At 42.4% G+C, this 17,849-nt stretch overlaps 2 protein-coding genes across 5 annotated transcripts in view; one reads left to right on the top strand and one right to left on the bottom strand.

The window, feature by feature from the left end:
- Positions 1 to 17,849, bottom strand: part of Atg16 (Autophagy-related 16) — a 348,158-nt gene that overhangs the window by 267,187 nt on the left and 63,122 nt on the right. The gene's annotated exons all lie outside the window — the stretch shown is intronic.
- LOC139697269 (uncharacterized) overlaps positions 10,211 to 17,849 on the top strand; it is a 47,747-nt gene continuing 40,108 nt past the window's right edge. The window contains exon 1 of the mRNA XM_071595922.1: positions 10,211 to 10,466. Within this exon, the coding sequence (XP_071452023.1) occupies positions 10,211 to 10,466 (256 nt within the window). The remainder of the gene's footprint in view (positions 10,467 to 17,849) is intronic.

Consider the following 17,849-nt stretch of genomic DNA (forward strand, 5'->3'; position numbering starts at 1 on the left):
CTCGCGTTTACAGACAATCGTTTTCGTGGACATGGGAGGAGAGGGAAAGTAGAGAGGTGGGACGAAAACACGTAGAAATGCCATTGTTACAGAATTAACGGGAAGGGGTCACAGAATTGAGGAAGCCGTCTTACCGTCTGAGACGATGTTCATAAATAATTAATGATGCCCACCCGCGCAAATGGGTGAGAATGGAAAAATAAACATCGCTGGGAATGGGGCACCTCAGTTGTTCACTCGTAAGCGCCCTCGCCGATTTAATTAATCACGCGAAGTTTATTAACAAGAGCGGGGAGACGTGCTCTCCGCGGGATGAATTCCTTGGCCAAATGGCCGCCTTGTATTCAATCACCACTTTTAATTTAAGTTGGTGGTTAACCTCTTTTGCATTTTATAGTCGTAATATAAGCACTACTCCTTGCAGAACATTAAGTGCACCCCGGACTTTAAGTGCGTACAGAGGGTAAAGAACTTTACCCACAAGTTCAAAGGCTCTTGAAGTTGGCCTAGATATGACGTGTATTGTTGCCATTCGTTGGTAATGAATTACATGGTATATGTGCGGGGAATAAATATCCCACTCTGCCAATCTAGCTTGGTAAAAAATAATCATCTAAATTTGTCCGATTGGATCTACGTTCGAGATACTGGGGATAATTGTCCTTGCAGCCATGTTCACTTGGTCAAATTTTCCCGCTCTTGTTCCCAGCATCGGCAACTCATCCGCTTATTATAATCACACGTATCTGATGTGGTGGAAAGGTTTAGAATAAATCGACCTCATTCGATGCAAATGAAACTCCTACGCGTTACATTACGACAAATTGTTAACCTCCTTGGGGCACGCAAGGTCATCGAAAGACTATCTACGCGTGTTTCCTGCGGTGTGCAATCCAGTGCAATCCTCGGATGATGCTGTATGTTTAAGTTGATTCGCAACATTTGAAAACGGATCAGTTATTAGCTCATAGGCAGCAACGGTATGGATTGAGGGGCAAATATTTATGCGAGACACAGCGCGAGTTACATTCGCGCTGTATACGTTGTATTTTAATAGAACTGTTTTTTTTCAACTTTTAAAAAGGGAAAAAAACTTACAATAAAATGCTCTCGATCGAATGTGATAGTTAAATTACCATAGCGTAATCTGAATTTAATAAAGCACGCTACAACCTTGTAATTTTCAAACGATATACTTTGCCGGAGTAAAACTTACAATGTTAAGTGCACAATGCCAAACAAAAACGAGGCATAAGAAATGTTTAAAATATGATATTCGAAATTCTCTTCAGATTGGAACAATTTTATGAACCCAACGGCATTTTCATAAAACAGACCGTTTCTGGATTGATGTGATGACATTTTTAACACAATTTTCTGGTTGCTACGAAAATATGAACTCCTTAAAGGCCATATCCGTTGGAAAACTACAACATAGTCCAGTAAAACACTTTTCCCTAGTTATATTTTGTAATACCGCATTTGCGTCAACGAAACGTATGGAGAAAAGGGAACATAATTCCTGTGTCAAAATAGAATTTGAATATAGTCCAGTAACTATTCAACCGCAAACTCATCAGAAGGATACAAGGAAAAGTTAACATAAAAGGCTAAAAATGAAACACAGCGGCTGAGTCGCGGCGATTTTGATCTATAAATTACCAATAATCGTATGAACACTTACCCTAAACCATCAGTTATCCTTTGACTGGGGTAAACGACCCGTCATAACTGACTGCTTGAAGAAAATGAAGCCTACACTTGTATTTTAAACCAAAATATTTCCAGAGAAGACAACTGTCTGGGATAACTTAGCCACTGGTTAATTAGATACAATCAGAAAGCAGTGCCTCGGAAAGAGTACGCAGTTTCGAAACTTCACCGCTACCTGTGAAACGTAGGGGAGGATTCAGGAATAGGAATGTCTCAGAAAATCATAACTCATCGATTAATACAACAATTCGCTTCCCCTGTAAATTCAATCAACGTCTACGACAGCAAAAACACCAAAGCTAAACCACTGTAATTTTCAACCACGACGACTATCCGCGCTACAGAGTTAAGCGCGCCGACGTGCAGGCTTTGTACCCCGTCCCCCCTCCTCCAATACCCCGCTAAAGGAAGGAATAAATCAAACAGCAGGTGTGCCCGCTTGGATGTGCATTACCAGTCGGCACCGTACTTCCTTCCTCCTTGGATTTCGTACGAACAAGCGGCCTCAAGAGCGCGCTGATGTCGCGCGAGTTACCCGTTCACCGGTGGTGTCCTCGCCGGAGAAGGACGAGCCATCCACCCCAGGACCGATGAGTCGCCGAAAGGTAGACACGATCAATCTTCATCTGGGGACTATGACATCCGCGCAGTCCATTCATCCCGGTGAAGATCAAAACGACTCCCGCAGGAAATTGCCTTTAGAAAACTCCCTCCCCACACTACTCCCATTCGCGTCACATGCGAAACCATCCTTTCATCCAAGATTCCAGCAACAATCTCCAGAGAATCCCCGACGGATAAAATTATGTGGGATTGGGATGAGGGGCGGGAAAGATTTTCCCTCGCTCTTACTGCCGTTCTAGCGTGACAGCTGCGGACGGAGAGGGCAAGAGAGAGAAAGACACCGGTGGAATTTTACCCTTCACCGTCGCAAAAAAGAACGAATGATAATCACGTGCGTTTTTCACCCAGGCGCTAATCGAGCGTAAGGCACGAGCCTGAGGTTGCGTCCCTAAACGGCAGCATCAAGTATGGCCCTCGCGAAACGTCATTTGTCGACCGATATCACGGATTCTAAACCTATCTCTGGGATTAATAACCTTAATATCACCGACTGTATACTTACAAAGGCGTGAACTGTGGCTTTCGAATCGAACTGAATACGATAAACTGATAAAAAAATCGGTAGTTGATCGATTTTCACCGAAACGAAAAAAAAATTCCTCACATTGGAAGTGAATCGTCACCTTCGAAACTAACGTCAACAATGACGCTGAGGTAACTAACAAGATCAAGGGATCTTGGAGAATTAAATATATTCTACTTATAAATAAATAAATATATAATAATGAATATACATACAATATGCATATATTTTATGCATATACGTTTTTAAAAACCATAAACTAAGTAATTAACCCGATCACAGGTTATGATAGAATTCATCCAATACTATGCCCAACGACGTTTGAAATTTACTCATCAGGGTAGGGGGGCCAGTTCCTCTTCCTGTGCCAACTATGGTTTCCCTGGAGTATATGATACCCGAAATAGCACACAGCTAGTCTGGAGCCGCAGGTGCCCAGAGTCTTGCCCGTGAATCGAACCAGGGCCCTCCGGTCAGTAGCCCAACGCTCTAACCCTGGACTACCGCCACCCAACTAAATATAGATGATTAAATATATGGAACTGCAGAAATTTTAATTACAATGAAAATCATCAAATGATCATATGACTTGTTTACAAGTTGCCAGCAACAGTGATGTATGTCAGAATTTCATCTACGTAAATGTAATAAATTAATTTATCTCATTAACATAAGATAAATAGAGTGCTTCGAAAGTTACCAAAAGTATTCCAAAGAAAATATTTAACAAATAAAATCACACTGTACAGCATTCAGTAATGAAAGAGAAGGCATAGTAAATATTCGAACGGGTACAAAGACTATAAAAGAAAAATCAAAGCTAAGCGAGTATTTTTACCGTAATAACTTGAGTTCCTAAAGGGACACAGAACGATGTAAAGGACTCCCAAATTATTGAAGTTTAAACTAAGAATGGTCCATTTCATTTCTCTTTCAAGCAATACGTCAGTTTTCTAGTATGTCCACTATTTGAACGGAATTTTAACCTCACATACTTTTTTCAACTCTTAGACTGAAATTATATTGAATGCATCTTATATAAGTGGCGCCAATTCACTATTATTTCAATTAAATATTCATACCTGCCCACTTTCATTAAGTAAAGACACTAGGCTCCTTATGATTTCAGTGACATTGGCGCTGAAATCAAAAGGAGCCCTTTCCGCATATTTAATTTTTACAGGAGATCATGATTATTGTGGTCATTAGCAATTCATAAAAAATGTTTAATTACATTTATACTTATATTATTTATCAATAAAATAGGCTAAAACTCAATTGGTTCAATCAAATTCAAAATAATAAATCTTTAAATGGATCAAATAAAACGAAACTATATATAACGTGCATATTACACGGATTCAAAGTATTTCCCCACCTTCAAACATCTACTTCCGATGAGTTTTCAATGAATCACGAGCAGAAGAAGGCTCACAATCCCCATAAAACCATTCATAACTGCACCGCTTTCATTACAATCGCGTTTGCGAGCGGGTATCTTCTGATTGTGAGATCAACCCAACCGCTGAGCTCATGTTTTATGAATGATCACGGGTACGCCGCGGCTAAGTCTCGGTGCATATAATGGCGCGGAGGTGGGGTTTGCGGAAGGAGCCAGGACGCAGGAAATGAGAAATCATCCGAACGCAAGTGACAAAAAGCCTGAGCAAGGCGAATGGAAACGGAAGGACTGTAAGAGATACACTACCTGAGATTGGCTACCCGCATGCACACGACGTAATCTCGCAGCAGCGCTCTCCGAAGACATTCACCAGCCTCAACAAAACGATTAACCCATTCCTTCTCTTTCGATGAAAGGAAAAAAATACTGTCTGATTTTGCACCATTCAATGAATCAAAGAAAATCAACCTATGGAAAAATTGCCAACAAAAATAAACTTTTGGTGACCATTGCCGCCGTCTAAGTATACTAAGACTTTATTATAGGGTATCAAGGGGCTGTTTGCAAAATTGTTTCACTACCTCAATCTTAATGTAAAATCATCTGACACGATTTAAGCGCTGGATGTACACATTGAAGAGGAATAAATGATTCTTTCGGCATCGTGTCATGCTACGGCTCGATGGATAAATGATGTGTATGAATTTCTCCAACATCTCTTCGTTCCTCTATCCATTCTTTCACTGATGCTCTTGAGCACTCGATTCCTGTTATTCATCCTTAGCCATCCTCCGAAAACCCCTTGGCACTTTTCACTAAAATGTCGTCCATTAGAATTTGTTCAATTCGTCCAGCCGGCTCTATCGACACATGCAACAAGATGCCTCCACTAGTCGTTATTCAGCCCGTCCATTTACATCCATTACTGTACTGTATCGCTACATTTTTATAGCATATAATTTTCTTTTCACCGCTGCTACAATTGTCCCATTCTGAGATATATATATATATATATATATATATATATATATATATATATATATATATATATATATAGCGTCAGAAATACTGTTTCGTAATTCTTATGAAGGTGTATCGACTTGTGATTATTCTTCTTATGCTAAAGTTGCATATATTCCGTTGCATCCCATATATCTGCGTTTCAGCGTTTCGTGGAAATACAGTTTTCGAATTGGAAACGCAGGAACCTGCGTACGTATTCAAACTGATAACACTTACTATTTGCGATTGGGGAGAGCAAAATGAAGCCAAAAATACGGACAAATGAGTTTCTGTGGCCGTCATTCTATGCTTTCGTTGAAATGTCAGGGCATTTCAACATAAAAGCTACGCGATTCCCCGTTAAATTTTAATTTTTTTTAATGATCACCACATAAATGGGGTTAACATTTTATGCTGACACATAAACGAGATTAACGGAAAATTTTAAAAATTACGAGAAATTTAGCATTCCACAGAACAAATTAAGTTATTGCGATTTGTGTTATTAAACTGTGGCATTTTCAAGTACTCGTAAGTCTGCTTTTTGTTTAAAGTTGCTGCCGTGCAACAAAGACAAGTAAATAATTCACTTCATATGTGGAACGATAAAGCCAATACGTTTTGAATTTCCATGGTGTTACAAAAACAAGCATCCTCGGGAACAACTATTGACAGCATTAACATCCAAAAGTGACATATATATCAAAATGAAGTTACTCCAAGTGGATACAGACAAAAAAAGGGCGATCTTCCGATTAGTTACCTAGCTGGGGCGTCACCCTTCCGCTGCCACCCGCATAGGCTTTTGCCAATTCTCAGTTTTTTCTCCGAGTACCATCCAACCAAAAGAGATTTTTCCATACATTCAAATCTGGTTAGGGTTGCTCTCTCCCGGGAATTGCGGGTAGCTTCTTGCTTCACCCCTGCCATCAATTGGCGGTTACATTCACGTCTGGGTGGGGAGGGTTTGGATGGAGAGGGTACACATTGACAGAAAATGGGAGTCGAGACATAAAACTGGAATGCGAAGAGGAACTGTCCGAATGACAGCGAGATTTAAATGGGCGATAAGGGAACACATTACGGAGAGCCTTTGCTAGCATTTTTTCCTTCGAACATGTGAGAGAGGGACATACCTCCATGTTAGTAGCGTCATTGTCCTCCACTCCGAACAATAAATACTGAAATCACATCCAGCCGACCATCTCGAATACAATCCAATCTAAATCTTAGGAAATAATCTTCGTTTTTACCAAGGGATATGGAAAAATCTGAGGGTAAAAAAAATTCGAGTAAGTCGACCTGCATACTTCTCCAATCGTTCCGCCGCCTCGGCGGAAGGAATTATGGGAAACTGAACAGATGAAATACTCAATATAATGGTTACTCTCACGGTTGCCAGATATTACCTCGCAAAAGGTACGTCTATTAGTCCACCACGGTCACCTTTTTATTTTAATCGACCATAGAATGCTTAGGAAGAGTCCATTACCCTACGCACAAAAAAACCACGAGGAAAAAGACTCAGATGGCTGCACACGCATCCGGACAATCCGCCCCGGCAATTACCGATGTTATTACATTGTCACCAAAAGCATTTATTTCCTCGGAAATCAAAAACCAGTACAGAAATCCCACACAAGAGATGGCGGTTTAGAATCGAGAGAGAAAAATAAAAACTGCTCGGCACGGAATGAGAACTGCCGCGGCGCAGATAAGAGGCGTGAGCACTGCGAACGACCCGACTTGGAAGGAAACGCCGCCGACTGTCCATGCGAGGACGTCACCGAGGGGCCCGACTCTTTCTGCACTTCCTCCCAGAGCCCGACCGCTACTACTTGATCGTTTTTGCACGTGTACTTACGTCGAGGAATTAACGAATGTTCTCAACCGCCTAGAAATGCCGCACCGATGAGGGAATCACATGGGATTGAAATCAATCGCATGTGATTCGAGAATGAAGTGGAGGAAGTCTCATTCTCTCGCGGTTCTCTGATATTTCCTCCCTTCCCCCCCTTGCGTCCCTTGTGAAGTTTGAATTACTTTAATGAATAGATCGCGCAACAAGATACGACCTCAAATGGAACCGTTCACCTTTTCAAATCGATTCCCTAGAGCTTCCTGTCGAGTATATTTTTTTTTAAACCACGGAACGAAGAAACGAGCATAAATCCTTTTTAATTTTTTATAATAATGCGAGTACATAATGATTTCATTTATGTATGCACCTGCGAAGGACTCTCAGTTCTCGCGGATACACTTACATGTTCCTAGGGATGTAAAGAAAGAACATTCATGAACTTATACCGCACCAGTACTAGAGAGTTGTGACTCAAATGACTACGTCCGTTGGGCTCAAACAAAATCTCATCATAATGGGCTTTGAGTGATAGATCCAATATCGTTTAGTATACATATTTCTACCAATTCCGGAGAAATGAAAGAATGAACAGTACTCGTCAAATTAGTCATTCAAAGGAAAAACCTTGATGTTCCTTCGCCAGGTTGATGGTCACGAACGGCCTTAGACATGTCAAATGGAAAACAGACGGTAGTGATAAATGCAATGGAAACTACTTTCAACGAGGAAATACGACCGATATGGGCAACTGCTGCTATGACAGCTAATCTTTCTCTACTAAGGTGTTGTTCACCTATGAAGTAAGATTCAATCGAGCGCCTAACGGTGATCTATGACTAGATGAAAGTTGGAGTGGCCCCCTTCGAATGCGCAGTCCAAGAAGAAGACAAATTTATCTAAAATACGCATTACCGTATGAAAGACCCCTCACCTGTTCAAAATTTTGCTTAATTCGTCATCATACCTGTAAAGTTTCCATTTCTAAAAAAAGATTAGTTGAAGAGTATCATAAAAACAAAATTTTTTTAACTTTCCCCCGAAAATCAGCGAGAAGCAAGAATTTTAAAATTCAAATGTTCCCAAAAATAACATGGAAGAGTACACATAGTGCGTAATTCAAAAATAGTGACGAATTAATTCAGAATTACAGTTAATCCAGAAAACTCGAAGCTGTTTGATCTAGAATAAATGCATCTAGGTAGCAACAAGAGAATATAGTTACATGCGCAGGTATAATAATTCAAATAAAGTACATAAATTATTGCAACAAAAGAAAGGATAAACAGTAAAAATATTTTATGAATAGTTTTAGTGAAAAGCTAAAAGTACTTATCAGGTGTGACTTACACAGGAAAGTCTACATAATACGATTGCCGTTCCTTTCTATCGTTAAGGCTTCGATAACCTGATCAACCGTTAAAACAAGTGTCTCGACAAGCCTTACCACCATGTGGAAAAATGCTAATAGTTGGGAACATTTCCGGTGTGCCGTCTTCGGAGTTCTTACCTTCCGTTGGAAAAACTTAATAAGGAAAATCACAAAAATAGGCACACACATACTTCCAGCGAGTGAGTAGATGGTACACCGTCGTTCATCTTGAAATTAATCGCATGTCTTTGAAGTCTTGCCACGGTGAATGAAATATACGCAGCAGTAAGAAACCAAATACTGCGTAACCCCAAGTAAATATAAGTGGTGAAGTTCCCACTTCACAACAGAATCCGATCCAAAGCAACTAAAATGGAAACCTTTTCTTTCTCAAGGAAACGTCAATTGATGTTCATTTTAGAGCTACTATATCGACAATGCCTCCTAAAACATTATCTCACATAGTTTCTTCCGCAATTAAGTGACATTTATTACACTAAATGAAATTAATGAATTTTAAATAGAAACTCTAAACATATCACCCAACCACAACATGCATGACCAAGTTATTTCCCGTTGTTTTTTCATGAACTCCTTTGATACAGTAAAAATAATAGCAACTCCAAGTTGGGAGTTAACCGATGCAATGTCCGTGAAATCTTGTCGTGTTTACGGAATGAAAACTTATCACTTAAATGCCCAATAACCCATATAGGACAAAGTTTCCAATTTCCAACGCTCATTAAATTATCATGTTCAACAGTCATTCTTCTTAAATTTATTTTTCAACTTTTCAGGGTCAAAATACCCTTAACCCTGTTTTGCCTTCTAGCATGCCATTGAAAAGAACTTGCATTCTTTCTCAGTGTGGGTGAATTTCGCACGGTGTAAGGACTATCAAGGTCACACCCCAAATTACGCAATAAGTTATCTAGCTCTGAATCTCAAGTTTTTGAATGTTTTCTAGGCCACAATTTCAGTAGGGCGACTATTAAGAATAAAATCGGGCACCCCAATGGTCCATTCCCACATATATCACTAGCATCAGTGCCGCAATAATTAAATCGACAACGCAAAAACTGATTTTTTTTACAGTTATCACATTTCTATACCAATTAAATACCATTAGGAAATACTTTACATGCATTTACGAATAATTGTAACTATGGTGGGCCCATCAGGATTAAACTAAAAACGTCAACGGAAGTAAATGGCATTCCAATACTCTTCCGTGCCAAAATGCAATTTCTGTGACACTCTTTGGTTTTCCACATCCTTCATTCCTGTTACGATCTCTGTTTCACCTTCTTTACGACTCTTTCGGAGTGGATGACTGTTTTCTGTTGGGCGATTGTTTTTTTCTTAATATCTTATTAAGTAAGTGACCAGCTCCAAATCTCTTTGCCCCACACAGGTGCGCACAAGGAGGAGAAAACGAACGACCCACCCGGCGAAGGGGGAGAGAGAGAGAGAAAGAGAGAGGGAGAAATACAAGGGTCGTGGAACGACAGAGAGAGTGAGTGACGGAAGACGACCAAGATGCTTCCGGGCTCCACCATGAGGAAACTGCTGCTTCTCCTCCTGCTCCTCCACGGCACCGTGCTGCTCGCGAGGGCGCAGGAGGACTCGGACTTCCTGGGGGAGGACGGGGGCGGGAACGAGGTGGGGGAGGAGGAGGATGATGAAGACGAGGAGGAGGACGAGGAAGGGGACGGGATGGGGTTCGACTGCGACCCTGACATGATGGGCTTCGAACTCGTGACGGGCAGCATGTTCCGCGGGGGCGGGGACGGTGAGGGTCTGGGACCCGGGGGGCGGGGACTTGCCAGGGGCCGGCAGATGGCCGTGCTCGTTGAGATGCTCGTGCTGGGCGAGTGCATCGAGGCGTGCGCCGCCAACGCCTCGTGCCGCTCCCTCAACTACGAGACGGGACTGTGTGTGCTGTTCGACACGGACGCCGACGAACATCCAGGTGAGCCCACTCGCCAAGAAATCACTGCACACAACACCCCCAAAGAAGTTGCCTTCTTTACATCTACATTTTAAACAGTAAGCCGCCAAAATGGCGTGTGGTAGAGGCACTTCATGTCACTGGACACTGATTTTATTGACAGTCTACCTAATGGACTAGATGTTACTACACACTAAACTACTCTTAAGCCCTGACCAACATACCACAAAAATTCTTTAACACAAAAAATTATTATTACTCATTATTTAGCTCTGCAGACTTTAAAACTCCAAAAACTTTATCGAAAAAGCCTATTCGTTTCCTCCTTTCAACTTTCTTTCTCAGTGTAAGGGAAATTATTGGAATTAAGTATACTTTATATTTCAGCTGGTTCGAATTGCCGCACGTGATGGCATACTGTAGCGGTCAAGTCTCGCCTACCTATGTAAAAAAATGGAGCTAGGATTATGTAACTGTCGGTCTCATGTGCGGTATGGGGCTGTAGCTCTTCCTTTTCTATGCATGCCTGGTGTGGATTTAGCCCCTACGGCATACCAGGTCGGCGGCTAGCATAGTATCATGTAGATGCAAAATTATTCCGTCTCAGCGTTTCAATCATACTTGACAGTTCGAGTCTTGTATTTTTTCTTCATTTGTCCAATAGAGGATTTCCAAAAACTAATTTTTGAGCTTTCTGGTCGTTCTGGACAGCTTTCATCTCTTACAGTACTAAGTTCAGAAATTTGGGACTTGTAGGCGTTTGATGCGTACTCGAAGATGGGTCTTCAGCGGGGCTCTATTTTCCTGCTTCAGCGTCACATTTATTTGCTTTGAGTCTCAATTTTAGAGAATGTGAAAAGCATATTGATGGCTTTCCACAGAATGTTTTTAATATAATTAATTCTTATTTGTTTTCCATTTTGAAATAAATAAATGTGTATTACTACTCCGACATAGTATTAATAACCTCCTATATTAAGAGATTAAACAATTATGGAGTATTTAGTTCAATTGAAATAATAAATGTGATAATACTACCATCAATATTTAAGGTTATGCATTACATGTAAAAATGATGCCCAAAGTTTATGAAGTATTAGTACATCCATAATTTAATCTTATTGCAATGGGTTTTCCGCTAACCAAGCAAAAATAGCAACATTAACCTAGATAATGGACCAATACGTAAGTGGGAAAGCTCACGGAGGCGTAAGGAAACCCGTGCTTGGAATGGTAAGCTGGAATTACGTTACGCCGCCATCGAGGTCGACTTTCTACATTCACTGACTATTTTAAAACACTAGAATTTCAAATACAACAGATCATTCGGAGAAGTAGAGTTGGATTCATTAGGATCCATCGACATCGAGGTCATTTTGCACTACATTCAATCCATTGATTATCTATTTCAGGCGAATTACAAAACAAAGATAAAATAAATAATCCCTCGACATTCATCCGTATTCTAAATTATCAGGACATTTTTGTTCACGGCCAAACTGATGCAATATTCTAAGTTTAAAGGCCGAAAACTATTAATTAGTATACTATCGAACGGAGTACAAGTAGTAAGACACTTATCGGTTCACAAACACAAAGACAGTGGTTAAATATCGCCACTGAATTGGTACAACTATCTTCAGATGTTGATTAACTACTCCATTTCACGCGGACTACGAGTTAAATGTCTACACTCTTCCGCAATCTTCCCTAAGTGAATACTTCGCATCTTCCCACCATATCCTTCAACGACTACTATGCAGCAATCCACTTTTTTCCGTGTTCTTCGAACTTCATTCGGAAAATGATTGACAGAGTAATTGCCTACAACCAATTACCAGTGTTTCTACTTGTTTATAATTCCTAACTAATAACATTATTTCCACGAACGTTCCCCATTCCATGAGTACCACGGGTTGGTAAATAGGATACTAATAATGGAACTTTCAATTTTAGAGCGAACAATTTCTCACGGGTAAACACAGGAAATTTAATTGCTTACCAGCAGGGCGCATTGATTGCAAACAATACTCGATTTCTGAGCACTCGAAGGAAATCCTTTTCCATCTAGGGGTTTGGCAACTCCCTAAAGAAAACAGTTCCCCGAGAAAGAAAATTAAGCGAGTCAAATATGAGTCAAGAAAAACCTATGACAGACCATGGAGTCTCACATAAATTCATCAAAAAAAAGTTATTCTGGTTGAGCAAGGCCCAAAAGTACAAAGGATGCCGGCACTGGTAAGTTATCCATTATGCGAAAATCATAACGGAGATACAACAAAATTACGAGGAGACAAACCGCGGCTCATAATCAAGAGGAATGACGAAACAAAAAACAGCAATCCCAGAAAGGGAGCACGCTGGTCACGAGATCGAGACGGGGGTCAAGGACGCGCGAGTTCGACCCTCACGACGGGGTCACACACGGTCAAATGATAATGTGCCGGCCTTCTTAATCGGATGGGAGCAACACAATTTCCGGAGTTGGAACCGAGGTGGGAGAGACTCGAAAATTAACCTCCCTTTTCCTTCAACGACGAGCGCACTTGCATGACCATTAACTTTCAAATGCGGGTGTGCTGAACTAGAGACCGAGAAAAATTTATAAAATGCAGCTTCCGACTAGGAATTTTTTACCAGAACAACTATATCATAAGTAGGTGTCAATGCGGGAGGGGAGGGAGTCATAACGGAAACTACATACATCATTGAAATCTGGGGCGGTGTCAAATAAGTTTTGAAATAAACGAAAATTTCAAGACACAGGAAACGTCAGTCAAATATTACCGTGGACATGAGGTTAGAATTTATCATTAATCACACTTTAAATCAACTAAGCAAAGCGACGACTTTTATTCAAAATATAGCTTTTAAACGAACTAAATACTCTTAGTACAACGCACGTCGGGAAGGAGAGGGGTATTGGGAGAAATCGAAGAGAGTCAGAAAAAGTGGATGCAAAACACTTTGAATGGCGATGGAATTTGAAGACTTTGATAGGGGAGAGGACGTCAAGCAAGCGAGGTTAGGGGAGGAAAAGGATACGTACGTTGGATTGAATGAAGGGCGGTAGAAAGTACGCGGAAATGAAGAAGGGTTTATTTGTAATGAGGGGTATCAGGGCTGTCTTGTTGGGTGAGGCTAGGTGGTGTCCAGCCAAAACCGGTGTCTTAAACGGTAGATCATGACAATAATAATAACTGTATCTAGTAATGTGACTACTAGATGCAATGGAATTCAAGTTTATATGCCCTTAATTATTCATCTCAAACATATAAACACACACACACAAACACAAATGCATATATATATATATATATATATATATATATATATATATATATATATATATATGCAATATGAATGTATACACACATAGTATGAATTACTATATGGATATAAATCAGCATAATAGCAAAAAGACAACTCTCTTATGTGTTACAAGGGATGAGGGTCAGGGAATTGGTGGGTAGGTTGAACCATAAGTTTTAGGAGGTGGGTTAGCGGATTGCGGACGCCAGAACGAGAGGAAGGGGGAGAAAGAAAGAGCGGGTGGAATTCACTCTTCGCACCCGGCCACCGACGGAACGAGGAAAATACGACCCCCACCGATCTTAAGCAATTCGCTCTGGAAACACGCAACCGGAATGAGAGAGGCGACGAGAAAAATAATTATTCGCCAACCCACACCATCGCGAGCCCGGGCGACCATTTAAATAAAACGGTACCGTTTAATGACTTCCGGCAGCGTCCTCTTTTTTTTCCACCCACTCCCGTGCCGTCATTTGCTCCTATTGCTCAGCGCGTGTCCTTCTCCCGCTCCGACCCGAGAGGAAATAAAATGTTTCTTAGAGAAGGATGAAGGGGACCCCGTCGGAGTTCCCACGACCCGACTCACTCAATGAAATCGCCCGCTGGGACGCGAGCACGCGAAACGGACGGCGAGGTTCCTGCTCAAAATCCGCCCACATTGTGGCGCCACCTATCCCGGGGCGAACGATTCCCCCGCATCTCACTTATCTTTCCGAATCGGTAGCAGTGCGAGTCGGACAGCGCTGGATTCCTGGATGAGGGGTACTTGAACCTATAAGGGGTAGGGAGTTGACACACCCCTCCGGGCGCTAGTGTTTTCAACTCTGCGAGAAAGACGATGGCGGACCGACTAATTACCGCATTCACGTCATCTCAGGCTCCGCGGGGGAGAGAAGATAATCTTTTCTCTCGTTCCGAGCCCAAAACAACAAAAGATGCCAACGCTAACGATGGCAGTTGCCGGTAATTGCGGGAGGCGCGTGGCACGGGAGGTCATTACAACAATTTCGAACAGATGTAAAGACAAAGAGGAAAGACAATAATAATAATTTATAATAACAGCTGCATAAGTGGCATCAATCTTGTACCGACGGCAGACGTCGCATAGCACCGAAAATCAAAGCAGAATGAAGGTGAATTAAATAGAATCTCATCCTCTAGCTGGATAATAATAATACAACTGGTGTCACCATTAAGTTTCATTCCAACATAATTATGTGGCCCGATATTTCGTAGCTGGATAAAAAAACATCCTATGCCCTAAGTTAGAATCTTACCCGCCAATATCGAATTACCTATCGTTTGAGCCTGACGCCCACCGAACTTATTATTTACTTGTAACATTAATTAATGAGTATTATTATAATTAGTAGACTTGCTCATAATTAGCCGAAGACCCTCCTTCTAATTGTTTTATAACCAACAAAGATAGAAGTTTCTACAATTGCGTAAATTCCGATTACTAGCCATTAATGAAGGAAGACTAAATTTTCAGATTCCACCAGAATTTTATTTATCACAAAAAATAAAAAAATTTCATAAATCTCTCAAATTTTCCTTAAAAATTATGGAAAATAAAATTCTAGTGGGATCTGCAAAATTAGTCTACCTTCACTTACGTCTAAATGAAAGACTTCCATCAAGTAACACCTGAGACGGTGTCTTAGATCACGGAAATGATTAACGGCTAGGATGAACTAATAATTTCTCCAATTTCGATAAAACCTACATACTTTCGCACAATAAACAAACGTGGATGGCCAAAAATTTCACCTCTACCAAAATGACTCCGAAGGTCTTGTCCGAACTAATGTGTAGGAAAACCACAGAGACGGGGATTGAACTCATGACATTCGCATTGGCAAGATAGAAACCAGATTTCAACGAGAGGAATGAGGTTTCATTTTTTTCAGAGTGGAGATTAAATGAAGAAGGATACCTAGACGAAATACGACCAGCTGATTATGCATCGAAAAATGCATTCAGATGTGGATGGCTGAACGGAAAAACGAACTTACATCGTCGAACGAGTATCACTCAAAGTGCACTCGATTCCGACAAAAAACCCTTTTTTATTCTAAATCCCTCACGAAAGGAGCCGGGTTTTAAGCCCCCGAATCACTTACATTGAGCTTGCAACATAACGATCTCCTCTCACTAGAATAATAGAATTACTTCCAAATCACCGGAGCACCGGGTAACCAAAGATACGATCCCAGAAACTCCGATAATCGGAAAGATCACCGAATTGAGACGACACACCTGCCCTCCCTAAAACAACGAAAAACGTGAAAAACCCACGCGTGAAACGCGAACGTGTGGCGGTTTCCCAAATGGGAGGCTTACGCACACGAAATATGACCACTTTCCGCCATGCCAAGCCAAGGGGTCACTTCGTCCATCATCCCGATGGCATCAATGGCGTTTATCCCGATTCCTCGAATCTATTAGGGAGACGATTTCCTGTACATACAGGTTTATCTCCGCCCTCACGCTCACCCCACTCCCGAGAATCGCAGTGAAGCCAAACAATTGAAACGAGTGATGCCAAGTTGAAAACAATTGCGGGTCTCAAGCGGGGGAAGCGGTACATTCGCGTGTGGGGGAGGGGTAGGAAGAGAGAAAGAATGGGGGAGGACCCCGGCGATAAAACCGCACGTCTACAGAATCCTCACTCCCAAGATGGCAGCAGGGGAAGAGGAGTGTGACGCAGCGAGGGGGATGCTGCTCTCCCCGTTACGTCTCTCCGAAAATGGCAATCGGTGGCTGAGGGATGGGAGGGGGGGATGTAGAGAGTGGGATAAAAAGGGAGAGGCAGTAAACGCACGAGTGGGGCGTCGGCGGGTCTGCAGCCGCGGTCCCCATGGTCCGCACTCCCTCGCGTGCCGCTGGCATCCCAGCGGACCCCCGCCGACCCGATCCGGGCTCGGTTGGGGGGGGGGAGGCGCGAGAGAGAGAGAGAGAATCCACGACGGCCTATCGCGGGGGACGGGACGCGGGTCGGATCACCCGTTACACATCCCTATCCTTCTCTCCGAGGAAAGAAAGGTAGCGGAACTCCCCGATTCCTTTGGAAAAAGACGCGCGACCGAAACCAGTTACCGAAAGTATGGAAGTGTGGCAGGCAGGCGCGCATGTGTGTTTATGTTCATGTGAGTCCGGATTCGTAGTGGGAGGCATAAAGGCTCTCCCGAGAGAGAGACGACTTCTATGAAAGTGGTGGGGGGAGGGGAGCAAGTTTCCTTTACGGAAACGCGTCTGGTGGGTGGGGAGGCAGGGAAAGGCGTATGAAGGCGTTGGTCGGTTACGTGTCCGACTGGGACGTCTACCTCCACACACACCCCCCTCCTCTCCGATTTCCCGACCACGAGACTCGTTGTGTTCCCTACAAACCCCTTCCTTCAACCTCCTCCTCATCCTCCGCCGCCATGCGGAGGAGGGATACCGTATTCCCCGGGTGAATTGTGACCAGCCGCTGTCAACTCCCCCACCTTGACCCGGAATCTACTGAGGATGGATTAAAAAAATATATATATAAATACGATACATACACACCCATACGTACAGCGTAAAACGGTGAGCGCGCGAGGGTGGTCCTGAGTTTACGGTGACGCCAAAGAATATTCTGACATTCGATACCGCGTTCACGTTCACGACGGAGTTACTATCGGTTTTATGCCACCTACTGAGGGACCGAGAGAGAGAGGAGTGAGAGAGATGAGGCCCTTCTGCGAGATAAATGCTAGCCGACCACGGTTCCCCGCCTCCCCTAACGTGGTTTGTCACGAGGGCAGTAAAATCACGGAGAAGCGGCTCGTTCCCAACCGTGCCGTCACGAAATCGTGGAACCTGAACGCCCATGTTTCAAAAGGCCCTTGATTAAGGGTTGACAGACATTGTGATGCAGGGACTGCCATTAGCCAAGTACGATTCGATATCGCATTTCGGATTCGAACTACCGCGGAATTCGATGCAAATATCGGATGTGAGATTACCTATTTATAAAGTGGAATCCAAGACACACAAACACACGGGTGAACAAAATAAAAATACGAACAATAAAAATTCCATCAGTGCCTCATTGAACCTGCA

Source organism: Hetaerina americana, unplaced genomic scaffold, assembly GCF_022747635.1.
Source record: "Hetaerina americana unplaced genomic scaffold, ioHetAmer1.1.p SCAF_71, whole genome shotgun sequence".
NCBI lineage: Eukaryota > Metazoa > Arthropoda > Insecta > Odonata > Calopterygidae > Hetaerina > Hetaerina americana.